At 41.1% G+C, this 14,137-nt stretch overlaps 2 protein-coding genes across 2 annotated transcripts; one reads left to right on the forward strand and one right to left on the reverse strand.

Moving 5' to 3' along the window:
* The first annotated feature begins 2,849 nt into the window (after positions 1–2,849).
* On the forward strand, positions 2,850–7,758 carry LOC101758017 (double-strand break repair protein MRE11). The gene is made up of 19 exons (XM_004974330.1): positions 2,850–2,872; positions 3,012–3,147; positions 3,326–3,483; positions 3,611–3,701; positions 4,079–4,198; positions 4,295–4,363; positions 4,458–4,552; positions 4,663–4,765; positions 4,899–5,006; positions 5,094–5,156; positions 5,222–5,293; positions 5,508–5,585; positions 5,661–5,723; positions 5,825–5,888; positions 6,396–6,478; positions 6,694–6,807; positions 7,166–7,288; positions 7,412–7,597; positions 7,717–7,758. Exons 1-19 carry the CDS (start codon positions 2,850–2,852, stop codon positions 7,756–7,758), a joined length of 1,791 nt encoding a protein of 596 aa, XP_004974387.1.
* Positions 7,759–9,190: 1,432 nt separating this feature from the next.
* Positions 9,191–12,228, reverse strand: LOC101758431 (triadin). The gene is made up of 2 exons (XM_012846753.2): positions 11,839–12,228; positions 9,191–10,908 (listed from the first exon to the last, which is right to left on the reverse strand). Exons 1-2 carry the CDS (start codon positions 12,040–12,042, stop codon positions 9,490–9,492), a joined length of 1,623 nt encoding a protein of 540 aa, XP_012702207.1. The 5' UTR covers positions 12,043–12,228; the 3' UTR covers positions 9,191–9,489.
* Between the last annotated feature and the right edge of the window lie 1,909 nt (positions 12,229–14,137).

Raw genomic sequence — 14,137 nt, forward strand, 5'->3', positions numbered from 1 at the left:
TGCTCATTGCAGTAAACCATTTCACTCCAGAGTATGATGCATTGTTCTTTCAGAGAGTTCGTCAGGCTGAAAGCGACAGGCGAGGTACCGTGTGGTTGAGCAGAGCTGGTCTCACTCTACCTTGCTTCCTTCCTCTACAAGCCCACGCCGGTCTCACTCTCTCGCGAGCGCGCAGCTGCTTTCAGGGACTCACTCAGGTCCGCTAGCTAGATCGGGCGAGAGGTCGATCTGGTTTCTGCACTGTTAGTTGTTTCGCTTTCTTCAGCTCAGCGACGGCTACCTGTGCATGGGGTCGTCAACAGTTTTACGATCGATTGCTCCTAATTTTGATTTTTGCCATTCCCTTGTGGTCCTTTTGTCACTTGGGGACGGAGGAGGATTCCTATGTTTTGTTGTGACATCAATATTTGGCTTGCTTGCTTGCCTCTGTTTGCCGAAATTAAAATGGTCAGCTAGCTATAGCCAAACTGACACGGGACTAGCGGAGCAGTGGCAAAAATTGAAAATGACAAAAAAAAAGTGATAGCAGTTGTTGAGTATGACAAAATCAAAGTTTAATTATCCACCCAAAAAAAAAGCATTGCCACATTTTTTTCAGCATTTGTAGTCATATAAAATGTATGTTGTTGAGTATCTGTTGTCACTCGTGGTTTGTTAATTAGTTGAAGCAACTGTTGCTCTAGTCCATCAAAAGGGGTTGGGGGTGTATTGGTGGTTCTTATCATTTCATGTGCATACATGGCACTGGTTGTCTGCACAAACAGCTACATGCCAAATTCCTTAATGACCCCTCGCATTAATTAACACCCAACAATAAATTAACTTTATGAGAAATTTTAGAGTGCTTGAAAAAAATGAGAGCCGTCCATCTGGCGAAATCAAACGGTGGAAACAAAGGAAGTACCCTGAAGTAAGTACCAAGAAGTACCAATTTGATGGGACCAAGCACCAAAATAGTGAGAAATTACAATGATGCCCTTTTAATTATGTGTAAATCTATTTAATTTTTTTTTGGTAAGAAGTATAGGAAAGGAAAGTACTGCAAGTACCACTGGTACTTTAAAATCATTGTAACAAAGCTCTAAAATTATTCCATAAAAAATACTAAGTTTACATTTTGAGAAATTTCCACCATGATATACAATATAGATAAACTCTGTAGATAAATCCAATACTAAAACCAAGCTTGTGTAGTTTTACCTTTTTCTTGCAATTTGGTTTTATATATTATGTTGATGCATTTTGTATTAGACTCTCTTCTGTAGTGTTGTATTTTGTTTTTTTTTATCAACTTTTGCAACGTTCTCTTCTGCCTTAATTAGTGTTGTCAAAGGACCGGTCATTGAATATACGAAGTCCAGTGGCAAAATGATACATTCTGATGGCATGGTGGTCCTTTTATTTGTCATTTGTGGAGGATTCTTTGGTTGTAATGATCAATAATATCCAAGCATGCTTTTATCCAGTCAAACATGGTCAGCTCAATGTAGCCAAGCAGACACAATCAAACAGTAGTATATATAGGCAATTAGCAGAGCATCAGTGGTCAAAATTTAAAGTGACAAAAGTGGATGGCACAAACAAAATCTGGGTTTGACTTGATGGCATATCAAAAGGACATTCTAGTATAGTGCATTTCAGCATTTTTAGTCATATACAATGTTGTCGGGTATTTATTGTTTCCTTCGTTGTTAATCATATTCTTGTTAGTTAAAGCAATTATTGCTCTAGTTTTTCATGCTAGTTCACTGTAGTTTCTAACTCTATGAGGGGATTTTATTATCCATCAAAAAGAGATTGCGAGTACTGGGTGCCTTGGTGGTTGACTGGTTGTTAACATTTTCATGCACTGTCATACGATACATGATCTATTGATCTCTAAACTCTTAGCGAACTCTTCAGTTAATTGGAAAAAAGAAAAAATAAATCTATTTTATCGCAAAAGGTTAAGTTCATTTTTTTGTGTAATTTTCATAATAATGATAATGATATATACAACTAAATTCATTAGATTAGATATGATACTAAAACCATGATATTTTACCTTTCTTGTTGCTGTCATATAATTCTCTCACACATCAAGCCTATGTTCATATACCAGAATTAATTCTTTGGGTTTTCTTTTTTCTGTTTGTTTTGTGCAGCCAAATTGCAAAGTAGCATGCATACTTTGTGTACATACAATAATTGACAATAATAATGCTTTAGTCCCTTGCTCTTATTGTTATGAATAGCACTTGTATTCAATATGGGGGTTCTAGGCCCAAATATATACATGTACAGGTATTAGGAAATATGCACAAAACCTCTTATACAATGGGAAAATACAAGAATACATATACATCTAACACTTATATCACCTGGTAATAGAAAATCAAAACAACTCAGTGATGATATTAGTAGAAAAATAGCTAACTTAATAGATAAGCTGGTACAAAGAGATTTACTGTCATTCGATTAGTTTGCACACATAAAGGCCACTTATTATAAATTATAATCTACTAGCTCCCTTTCTTATTGTGTAACACACCCAGGTCCATTTATTACCATATTGCATTGTCAGTTTACCTCAGATGCATAGTGTTCAGGTTGAAGATCTGATGTCACCTCTAAACCGTTGTGATATGACCCAACCAAAATTTATGCTGTACCAAAACTTGCATTATCAAATTGTGCTGGTGTTTGGTTTTTGATCCGGCCAAAGTTTCACATGGATTTCCCCTCACTTTTGGCTTATATATGGGTGTTCATCTAGGGCTCTAGCCTCTAGGCAATGCCAAATTTTGGAGCCACCGCCAAATTGTTGCATCAAAACCCAAGTGATAGCTAGACCTGTATTTTTGCACACAATGACATTTCCTTTTGGCACATGGTAGCTCTGAATCAATAGATCTTTATACCAATTTCTCACTCAACCATGACACATCTTACCTTCAAATATATATATATATCTTGTCATCTCCAATTAACCATATATGCATACCTGCAAATTTCCATTGTGTGCTTTCCAGGGAAGAAGGGGGCAGCACTCTACGCATACTTGTCGCGACGGATTGCCACCTTGGCTACCTTGAGAAAGATGAGGTGCGCAGATTCGACTCCTTTGACACTTTTGAAGAGATCTGCTCATTGGCAGAAAAAAACAAAGTAAATGGCGATCTTGTCAGAATATTTATTACTTGTATGTGTGTACCCTCTCTTTTGCAATGCACACACATGTTGTACTTTACTCATGCAGTGCATTTTTTGAACAATTGTATCACACATGATGTTTGAGTATCTATGTACCAACCATTTTTACAATTTGAGGAATGACGAATTGCAGGTGGATTTCCTGCTCCTTGGTGGTGACCTGTTTCATGAGAACAAGCCTTCCAACTCAACTTTGGTGAAGACCATTGAGATCCTGCGGCACTATTGCATGAACAACCGCCCGGTGCAGTTTCAGGTGATTAGTGATCAGGCAGCTAGCCTCCAGAATAGGTGCAGTAATCTTTCACTTAACATTCTTCTGAGTTATGAAAATGAATCTTTCACTTACTAGCTTGGCGCCAGTGAAACGTATCCAGCTACTTCTTCAGGTCTAATTGACAAGTAGTCATTTTCTCAGGTTTGGTCAAGTGAATTATGAAGACCGAAACTACAACATTGGCTTGCCCGTCTTCACCATCCATGGGAACCATGATGGTCCTTCTGGAGTTGTATGGACATTCAATTATGATTTCTTTTCTTTTGTGTTTCTTCTCATGATAGAAAGACAAATATACTTTCTTCACTTCCAAGTATAATAATATGCAGTTTTGACTGTGTGAACTTTGCAAACTAAACTTTGGCCATCAGTTTGTGCTTTATCATATTGTTGATAGTCATACCAACAAAATCATAATCACATGTGAGTACTTTAAACTTGAATTCAATTCTATCATTGTTATATTAAAAGAATCACATATTGGTAGACTAATTGTTAGTCGAAGTCTATGGAATATTGATCTTGAAATTAGTGTGTGCCTTTTTCTAGAAAAAGAAGCAGACATATTTCTTGTTCAGTGTCTAATTTGTTTAGTTTCTATTCTTGTAGGATAACGTGTCCTCAAACGATATACTCTCAGCTGGAAATCTTTTAAATTATTTTGGTAAAACTGATCTTGGATGCACCGGTGTTGGTAAAGTAACAGTTTATCCTGTATTTATCAGAAAGGTATACCCATTTGATGTTTCATATTCTATGCAATGTTAGCCAGATTAGTATTATATCACTTAGCAAAGGCTGATGCCACAGCTTGTTTTATTTCAGGGTGAAACTTATGTTGCCCTTTATGGACTTGGCAACATTAGGGATGAGAGACTGAATAGAATGTTGCATGTACTTCACCACACAATTTTCATGCATTTATTTGTAGATGGGGCAATGAAATCACTAATTAACTATGAAAGTTTTACATGTATTTATTCTTCAGGAACCTCATGCAGTTAATTGGGTGCAACCTGAAACTGGAGATGGGACACCAGCCTATGATGACTGGTTCAACATCTTGGTTATTCATCAGAACAGGTGAAATAATCTGACTGAGTAATAACCTAGATGATGTTATAACCATTTGTGTGATTTTTATTTCTGAGGTTACGCTTCCTGACCAGAAATTATTCTCTGAACTTCTGCAGGACAAAGGGAAGTCCTAGAAATGGTATTAGTGAGCTCCTCCTTCCACGTTTTCTGGACTTGGTAATTTGGGGCCATGAGCATGAATGTCTTATTGATCCCCAGGTAACAAGACATATTGCATATTTAACCAAAGGAAGGGGAAAATACAACCTTTGCATGTTTAGTCAAGTGTTCCTTATTTCTGCATACTTTATTTACATTTAACTTTGTTTTCCTTGTAATCACCTACTTATAGGAGGTTCCTGGAATGGTTTTCCACGTCACCCAGCCAGGTTCCTCAATTGCTACCTCACTGATTAATGCTGAAGCAAAGCCAAAGCATGTGCTCCTGTTGGAAATCAAGGTCAGTATTGAACTATTGATGCAACATGCTGCACTAACATTTAAATATTTTTTTCATTGCCTAAATTATCATGCTGCGCTTGACCAGGGGACGCAGTACAGGCCAACCAAAATACCTCTGCAGTCTGTTAGACCTTTTGAATATGCAGAGGTAATCCAGTTCTTAATTCATTTCTTCTTCAGTCAAGTGAATTACATCCAGAAAATGTCATGCAGGTTGTACTGGAAGACCAGGTAGATGTTGATCCTACTGATGAAGCAACCATTCATGTGCATCTGCACCAAATTGTAAGTCTCCAACTAAGTACCTTGTATTCTTCTAGAAAGCTAAAAACTCTGTCCATTTTCTTGAATATATGACCATGACCATTTGAATTACCTCGAAAATGGTATCTTTAATCAGGACCATCAATGAAGTTTTGTTTGTTGGATATTTGTAGTTTCTCTGCTGTTGTTTCTAGCTATTTGTATATGACTGAATGCTAACAGCTGAGCTGGTCAGGTGAGCAATCTTATTGAGAAGGCTAGGGAATCAGCAGCTACTGGTTCACTGCCCAAGCTTCCACTTGTTAGAATAAAGGTAAATCAGGAGCTCTTGATGGAATTTTTTGTCACCCAAGGTTCAAAGACTGAAAGAGATTGAATTGTTCTTCAGGTGGATTACTCCGGGTTCTCAACAATAAATTCGAAGCAATTTGGTCAGAATTATGTGGGCAAGGTACCTCAAAACCTGAATATGAAACTTACCAATGTGATGTCATCCGTCTTTTAAATTACTTCTTACTTAGGTGTTTCTGCTCACTACTATTGTTGTTGTAGGTTGCAAACCCACAAGACATCCTTGTTTTTAAAAAATCAGGGAAAAGGTGTAAAGTTACGCAAGGTACTTATTAGTATATAAATGAAAGCAACACATTCAGTGGCATAGCTTGAGCCAAACTTAAAGAAATGTGCTTATTTTTGTATCATCTTAGTACGCAGGTGGCAGTAGTCATTATCTAAAAAATACAGGTGGTAGTAATAAGTCATTCTTAATTAAGCAATAGTAGAGAAACTTGGATGTATTCATCACAAGCTTTATATGGTTAGAGAAGAATGCTAGTGAATTCACGAAGGAGTAGAAGGGTAGGACTTGTATTGATCACAGTTTTTTTAAAATAAATTCAAACTTTACCAGAAGCATATTTTTCATTCATGGTCAGAATAACCAAATTCCGTGGAATTTTGGAAAAAATCACTAAATTAAAAATCCTAGCTAGGTTGACAAGGTTTGCCATGTTCTTGGAAAAGGCAATTTCATTTTTCTCGATATTACTTAACCAGCAAATGAGTACTGCAACCCCGGTCAGTAGTATGGTCTACTGAACTTCTTTCTCTGTATACATTGTAGGAAGCACTAACAGTTCTGGAGAGGTTGACATAAATGAACTCAACCAACAAACCATTGAAGCTCTTATTTCAGAAAGCAACTTGGTAAATAACTTTCTCTACTTGATCCCTTTTTTTTAGCAGGGTTGCATAGTGTTAATGGCCTTTTTGAAGTCATGTCGTGTCATGATCTTCTTCTTTCGCATAGGACGTCATCACATTATTATATTAGATATAAAATTGCAGAGTAAATGCAGGTTGATACAAGATACTTACAAATTAATTCTCTTATATTTGTCATCCAATCCTTGTTTTGCCAGCAAATGGAGATCCTTTCTGTACATGACTTGAACAGTGCATTGCATGATTTTGTCAACGAGGATGACACGAGGGCATTTCACTCCTGCTTGCAACAAAGCATTGACGAAGCTAGAGTAAGATAAACTACTGATGTACCAAATATATAATATCGATAATTCAACGCACGATACTACATGCTCTGGAACTGGAATATCTGAATAACCAAGCTGTCTAACATTTTCAATTTTCTAACCAACCTGAACACAAGAAAACGCCTGCTTGAGATTTGCAGAACAAGCTGACTACTGCCACGGAGGACTCTACAAACATCGATGAACAACAAATAGCATGCTTGCTGGATCAGAACATGCAGGTGTGTGTGGAAGTCTTCTTTTACGATCAACTGATATTTCTCTTGAAACCAATCTATCTGTTGGAGAACCATTAAAAAGCTGAAGAGAAATTTCTGAAAAACATTCTTGCTGTGTATAGGCACCAGAAAAGGAAGCAATCACCGAGGGAAGAACAGGCCTCCAGAATCTGCAGACCGATACACTCAGCGTGTTTGAGAAGCCGCCGACGCTTGAATCCGACGATGAGCCCGTCGAATCCTCCGTATGTAATCTCTGACATGATTCTCTTCTGCTTCAGCCATTATAAATAAATTCAAGGACGAAGAACAGTGGCTGTAAGCTTCTTCCCAACTGACATGCTGACGAACTATACTGCATGCCCAAGGATCCGGAGGAGAATGGCAGCAGCAGCAGCAGCCAGCAAGCAGGAAGGAAGAGGCGAGCGGCACCAGGCGGCGGCGGAGGATTTGCGGCGGCTGCTGCTGGGAGGAGGAAGACGGACCTGACCTCGTTCCAGAGGGCTCCGACGAAGGAAGACGACGCTGATGCAACCAAGAAACGCCGGGCTCCTGTAAGTTTCATCCAGCGATCTCTTTTCAGCTTCTGCTCCACCAAGTCACCAGTCATTTGCTGGCGTCAGTTTGTTATCCAGAGATCTCTGGCGCTGAATACATTCTACTTGTCGTGCAGGTTGCCGCCGGGAGGTACGGGGCGGTGATTCGGAGGAGGTGATCGATGACGATGAGCGCCGTGGAATGGATGGATCATGTCCTGCTGCGGCTGCGGTGACTGACCGATTGATGGCAGATGTTCCTTTTGGGAGTTGAATGTTGGCGCCAGGATTTGTTTGGCGAATTCGATCCTCTGGATGAACTAGCTAGTGTATCAAGTATTTAGGTTCAGGTTACCGGTGGATGAACTCGATCCTCTGGATCGATCCCGTATTAGAATCTGTTTGCTAAGTGACTGCACAATATCAATTAGTTAATCTACTATGTAGTAGTCTTTTTATGCGTGACATGGCTCAAGTTCTTTGGCGCTACCGGAATCTGAATTTACATGCTTCTTCAGATTTCAGAGCATCGAGCACACCTCATCTCTTCTCCGCAGTAGCAGATTTTTTTTCTTCTTCTGGATCGGAGAAGCTTTTCTCCGCTACCATGTCCAATGGCGGCAGCGGGTCTCCGGCGCGCGGACGTTGCGGTCAATCTCCGACCTTCAGTCACCGACAGGTGGGCCTCAGCGAAGCACGGTCCCTCGTGTCAGTGTGCGTCTCAGATTCAACGAGGCGCAACCTTGAGTTCCCCGTAACACGCGGGCCCAATGGAAAATGGACAAGGGGGAGGGCAATGGAGGCAACCCCGGCGGCCGGAACGGAATGCGGCGGTGCTCCGGCGGGCGGGTAAGGCGGAGAAGGAGCCGGCGGAGTGCCTCGTGGCGGAGAAAGCTCCAATCTTGGAGCAGCAATACAGGTACTCCCCAGGTTTCGCTCGTCATCTGTAGTTTGCTTTCGCGGAATGCTCTGTGTTCTCGGGCAGCTGGGCTTCCCTCGTGGTCTCATTCTCAGTTGCAGTTTCCAATAGGATATATCCCCACATTTTAGTAGCATTAGTCCCCAGGTTTGGCGGAATACCGTGATCGGATTTACGGGGTATTTGATACGAGGTGCTAAATTTTAGCAGGGTCACATTGAATATTCGGATGCTAATTAGGAGGATTAAACATGAGCTAATTACAAAACTAATTGCACAGATGGAGTCTAATTCGCGAGACGAATCTATTAAGGCTAATTAATCCATCATTAGCAAATGGTTACTGTAGCACCACATTGTCAAATCATGGACTAATTAGGCTTAATAGATTTGTCTCGTGAATTAGACTCCATCTGTGCAATATTTTGTAATTAGACTATGTTTAATACTCCTAATTAGTATCCAAACATCCGATGTAACATGTGCGTCAGGTTAGTCTGGATGTATCTAACCATGTCAGTAGCAATAACTGTAATTTTGAGGTAATACCTACCATGTTGTTTTTGTGTGCCTGTGGAGGCTGCTGGGGTCATGGACTCACAAGACTTGCTTCCAGGAGAGCTAGTGTGCAGCATGAGTTTTACAATGCTGGGAAGAGAAAAGAGAAAATGGAACACTGTTACCCAAATTCGTGAAGAACCAAATGCAAAATTTCTTTGCCAGTAGAAAATAAGATATGAAAACAATATACTCTCAGCGTTCGCAGAACGAAACCAAGTCATAGTATTGTAGAAATAAGATATCTGCTGCTATGAGCTATAAATCGACCACTATATTTTCTCAGCTACTATTTGCCTTCAACTTTTTTTCGGTGATGGAATTCTGCCTTCATTTTGTTCATGGTATTTCAACATACAGGAAGGTATTGCTCTTTTTTGTCCATTGTCCGACTATCCAGGGGGTTCTTTTCCGGCTTTGGGGCTCTGGAAACTTATTTTGAGACCAATGTACCATCTGGCGTCCTCTGTTTAGCAACTTCTCCACCAACATTGGTATCTGCAGTATCACCTGTCTTCTTCTTTTTCGATTTAGACTTTTTCTTCTTCTGCTTCCTGTTTTGCTGTCTTGCCTCATCATTATTCAGTGGCATGTTAATGCTCGGCTTCACATCAGCAGCACCGGCCATCCCTTGCACGGACTTTTCTGATGTAGTATGGCCAGCATGAACATTAGTGTTGTTCTTCTTGGTTTCCTTGGCCAATTTAGCACTTGCCTTCTCCAGCAGTCTATTGTACCGAACCCTATCACTGTCCTGATCTAGGGAGTTCCCAGACTGTCCAATGCCATCAACATTGTTGGTCAGGAACTTCTTGTTCCTCCGAGGTGGTGCAGCTTTTTTTGAATGACTTTCTCCGTAAATATCATCAAAATCTATATCTTCATCAAAATCATCCAAGTTTCCTTGTATGCCAACATCTTCCATTTTAGTTGTGAGCTTCACTGGCTTTTCTTCTAAAGATCTGTCTTTCGGGTGCTTACTTTCTACTACTGTGGTATTGGTAGATCTCTTTTCTTCAGGCTTGGCACTTTCTACTACTGTAGTATTGGCGGATCTCTTTTCTTCAGGCTTGGCACTTTCTACTACTGTGGTATTGGCAGATCTCTTAACTTCAGGCTTGGCACTTTCTGCTACTGTGGTATTGGCAGATCCCTTTTCTTCAGGCTTGGCATTTTCTACTACTGTGGTGTTGGCAGATCTCTTTTCTTCAGACTTGGCACTTTCTACTACTGTGCCATTGGCAGATCTCTTTTCTTCAGACTTGCCCACACTGCTTGAGTTCATAGGCTTTTTTACTACCACAATGTCAGGAGTCGCTCTTGTATTGTTCGTTTGCACAGGAGTGCTCATACTATTCACAGCCACTCTATCTGTTTTCTTGTAATCTTGGAACCTGGTCTTGATCTCTTCGAGTTCGGCTTCCTTACGCTGCAGGATTTCCATCAGAGCTGCCATCTGATCAGGATTTGAACCTGTGGCTTTCTCTTCCATTCGTCTGATGCGGCTGTCTTTCTGCCTGAGAATTGCTTCCAGTTCGTTTTTAGTGTTCATAGCATTTGTGGCCTTCTCGTCCATTTGTCTGATGTGTCGATCTTTCTCCTTGAGAGTTGCCTCAAGTTCTTTTCGAGCCTTCTTAAGATTTGTGGCTGCCTCCTCCATTAGATTGATGTGGCTGTCTTTCTCTGTGAGAGCTGCTTCCAGTTCTTTTTGAGTCTTCTTAAGATTTGCAATTGTGGCTTCCAGTCCCTTGAGCTTGGTTTTCTGTTCTATTTTCTGAGTTCTAAGTGAAGTGGTTGTGGCTTTCATTTCTTCCAGCTTCCTCTTCATCTCTCTGTTAAATGCCTTCTCTTTCTGGAAAAATGATGTGACAGCATTTGGTTAGGTAGATGTTCCTGAATTTTACACACATCTGTCTGCTACAAAAAAAGGGTTTCGCAGAGCATTGTCATAGGGGGGAAATGCATACATATAATGTCTACAAACAAACATATATTGATTTGTTGCAGCAAGCCCCTTGATAGTAAATTAAGAGATGTTTAGATTTTGGAACTCTAAATTCGGAAGTGGTAGTTCCATACACCAAGTTAAAACTGTAAAACATAGCTAGCTTTTTAAAAATGTAATGGTTCTGAATTTTAAATACAACCACCTATGATTAATGGGTTTCACGCATCTTGATTATGTCTCATTAATTTTGCTTGTCTGTTTGATATCGCACTATAAATATTACTTTTGGAATTAGGATACTGCGAGATTAGTGCATTGCCGTTAATTTACAAAGCTTCACTGTACCAAAATTGATTGTTTTCAAGACACTTTGGAATCTTATTTTCCCCCTTTATTTCCTCAAACATAGATGAGTGTCATTTCATTAAAGAAGAGTGAAATAATACAAACTCGCCTAATATTGATATTTGACATGATGTTCTGTCTGGTATATATTCAAGAGAACGAAACCCACCATGTTTTTGTTGTAGATTACTGACAAAACTCTGTATTGGAAAGTAATGCAAATACTGAAGCACCAGTTGCGACTGATATGCTGGTGCAAAATCTTCAATTGGTTTTAAAAAGTGTGCTATTTTCCTTTAATGTGATGTCACATTATATTTTTCTCTGGCCTCCCACATGCAAATAATAACAGCTACTACCTGCTTCTGATTTGCTACTTTCTCTTAAGAAAATGTTATTTGCCGCTTTGTTTCTTGAAAAACCAAATTAGATCCAAGAAAATGACCAGTGCAGGTAACTGGAAGTAGAAGCTGTGATCCATGACCATACCTGGAGGAGGATCCGCAGGGAGACAAGCTGCCGGTCACGTTCCTGGAGACGTCCAGCAAAGATGCGCTGCTCCCTCACCTTTTGCAGGACAACCACGCTCAGCACGCCGGCCGCGAGGACCAGCAGCAGCAGGAACGCGTAGGGGAGCTTCCTGCCGGCGTTGGCCATGGCGTAGCTCTTTGATCGGTACTTGCTCCCATCCATCTCTACTACCTATGCCCACCGCGCTCGCTCTTGTTCACCGTTAACAGCCTTCCTTCCCCTGCTTCCTTGCAGGATCCTGGCCTTGTTTGCTGCCGAAATGTGAATGAGCTGGAGCTACAGCTTTTTTCCTCGGGTTTCTTGGGTTTGGGAATGGAAGGGCTTTGCAGAGTCTCTTGTGCATGGAGGTCAGTGATGGTCTACACTACTCATATGCCAATGCACATGATCTTGAAGTACTAGCCTATTTTATTTTTAAATTCTGAGCCATGGAATCAATCAACAAGATGACAATGCAGCATTGACTTGCACTTACCGGAAGAGGATTTTTGACTGCAAGGGAGAAGCAGCTACTAACTACCAACAGCTGGACTGGGAAATGCTCTGGACTGTCCGATCACGCATCAGACGGTCCAGGGAGAGCGCCCTGGTGGTTGGAGCTTGAGCAAGGGATTACCGGACCGACAGTTCCAAGGCTTAAGCAGATCACCGAATTCTGAAGTCAACATCGATGTAAGGCGGCAATTAATGAGAGGAGATTCGTGTATGCCTGTTTCTCAGATCTCCAGGCAGAGATGGCCTCAGGATGAGTAATCTATTCGTGGAGCAGCAGCAAGGGTAGTGCTCCACCATGCAGGATCCAATATCCTAGACCTCAGGGCTCCATCAAACGACGTGTGAAAATGCTAACTAAAGTCCAAATGGGATTGTCAAGACGAAGGCAGTACACTTGGTGGTACTAGGTCCAGCTTACAGGCATGTGATTGTGGTGAAAAAAGATGCAAAAACTTTTTACTTGTGACGAGGAGATTGACGACGCCATGACTAGAAGAAGAAGCACCTGTTCTGTTTGTTTTTACGGACTGGGAGTGCATTGATAGGTTACAGATAACAGGTTGAAGAAGTGTTCATGCAAAAAAAGAAGAAGAAGAAGAAGAAGAAGAAAGAAAGAAAGAAGGAAAGAAAGGAATGGTGATTAGTTGTGACTTGTGAACTGCAAACACAACCAACGGTTGGAGGTTGCAAACAGCAGGTGAGCCTTGATGGGCTGCACGTCGATACTGCCTTCATCGACAGACCTGATGACATGCCATCAACATTCGCTGTCGGCAGGAACTGCTATCTTATTCTCCAAGGAAATGGACGGACACGAGGCTTATCATTTAATTTGTTACCAAATGTTAATTATGCATACATAATACTCCTACCGTCTCAAATTATAGGTCGTGTTGGCTTCTAGGTGTTTGTATGCATCCAGACATACACTATATTTAGATGTACACAAACACCAACCTGTAATTTGTGACAGAGTACTAGATTAGTTGTATGGTGATGTCTCCGTGTCTCTCAGCAAGAAAATAGTTCCATGTGTAATTAACACAGGCGAAGCAGAATAATGCCATGTCTGTAATTACAATCTACGATTGAAGATGAACATACCTGCTTCCATCATTGCAAGATGAACAGACAGGGGGTGATTTGTATGGACTTGCTGCTAATGTTGCTTGTGTGCCTTGACGACTGCTTTCTCAGTTTCAACCAAGCCTATCATATTGTTTTGGAAAAATTGGATCTGTGACACCACCATCGAATCGTCTCGGTACACTTTAACACCAACGTCCAAGTCTGTTACATGTTTTCGTTTTTTTTCTCATTTTTATTTTTACATGGTGGGTGTGAGATGACATATTTGCCCTTGCGTTGAGGGATGTTGACTTTATCATGTTCGGCTGTTTGTGAGGAACGAATCGAACCGATCGAACTGGCCACTGCTCACTTGTTTCCTCCCATCGACGTCGTGGTTTCTCGTGCGCCGCCGCACCCCACCCAGAGGCCTCCCTACCGCTGCTCCAAATCGACGGCACAGATCGGATTTCCTATTCCCAGTCTGCTAATCCCTCGAATCCAAGAAAGGCCATGGTGACTTGGTGAGCGAGAGGAGAGAGGAGGAGGATGGCAGAAGGGCCTGCGGGCGGCGGCTGCATTGAGGCATGGCCAAGGGCGGCGGACTTGGGCCGCCGTTCTTGTAGACGGCGCTACCGGCGGACCTGGGGGCAAGGGCAAAGATGTCAACGATTCCATAGTTAACGCCCGAATT

Source organism: Setaria italica, chromosome VI (genome assembly GCF_000263155.2).
Source record: "Setaria italica strain Yugu1 chromosome VI, Setaria_italica_v2.0, whole genome shotgun sequence".
Lineage (NCBI taxonomy): Eukaryota > Viridiplantae > Streptophyta > Magnoliopsida > Poales > Poaceae > Setaria > Setaria italica.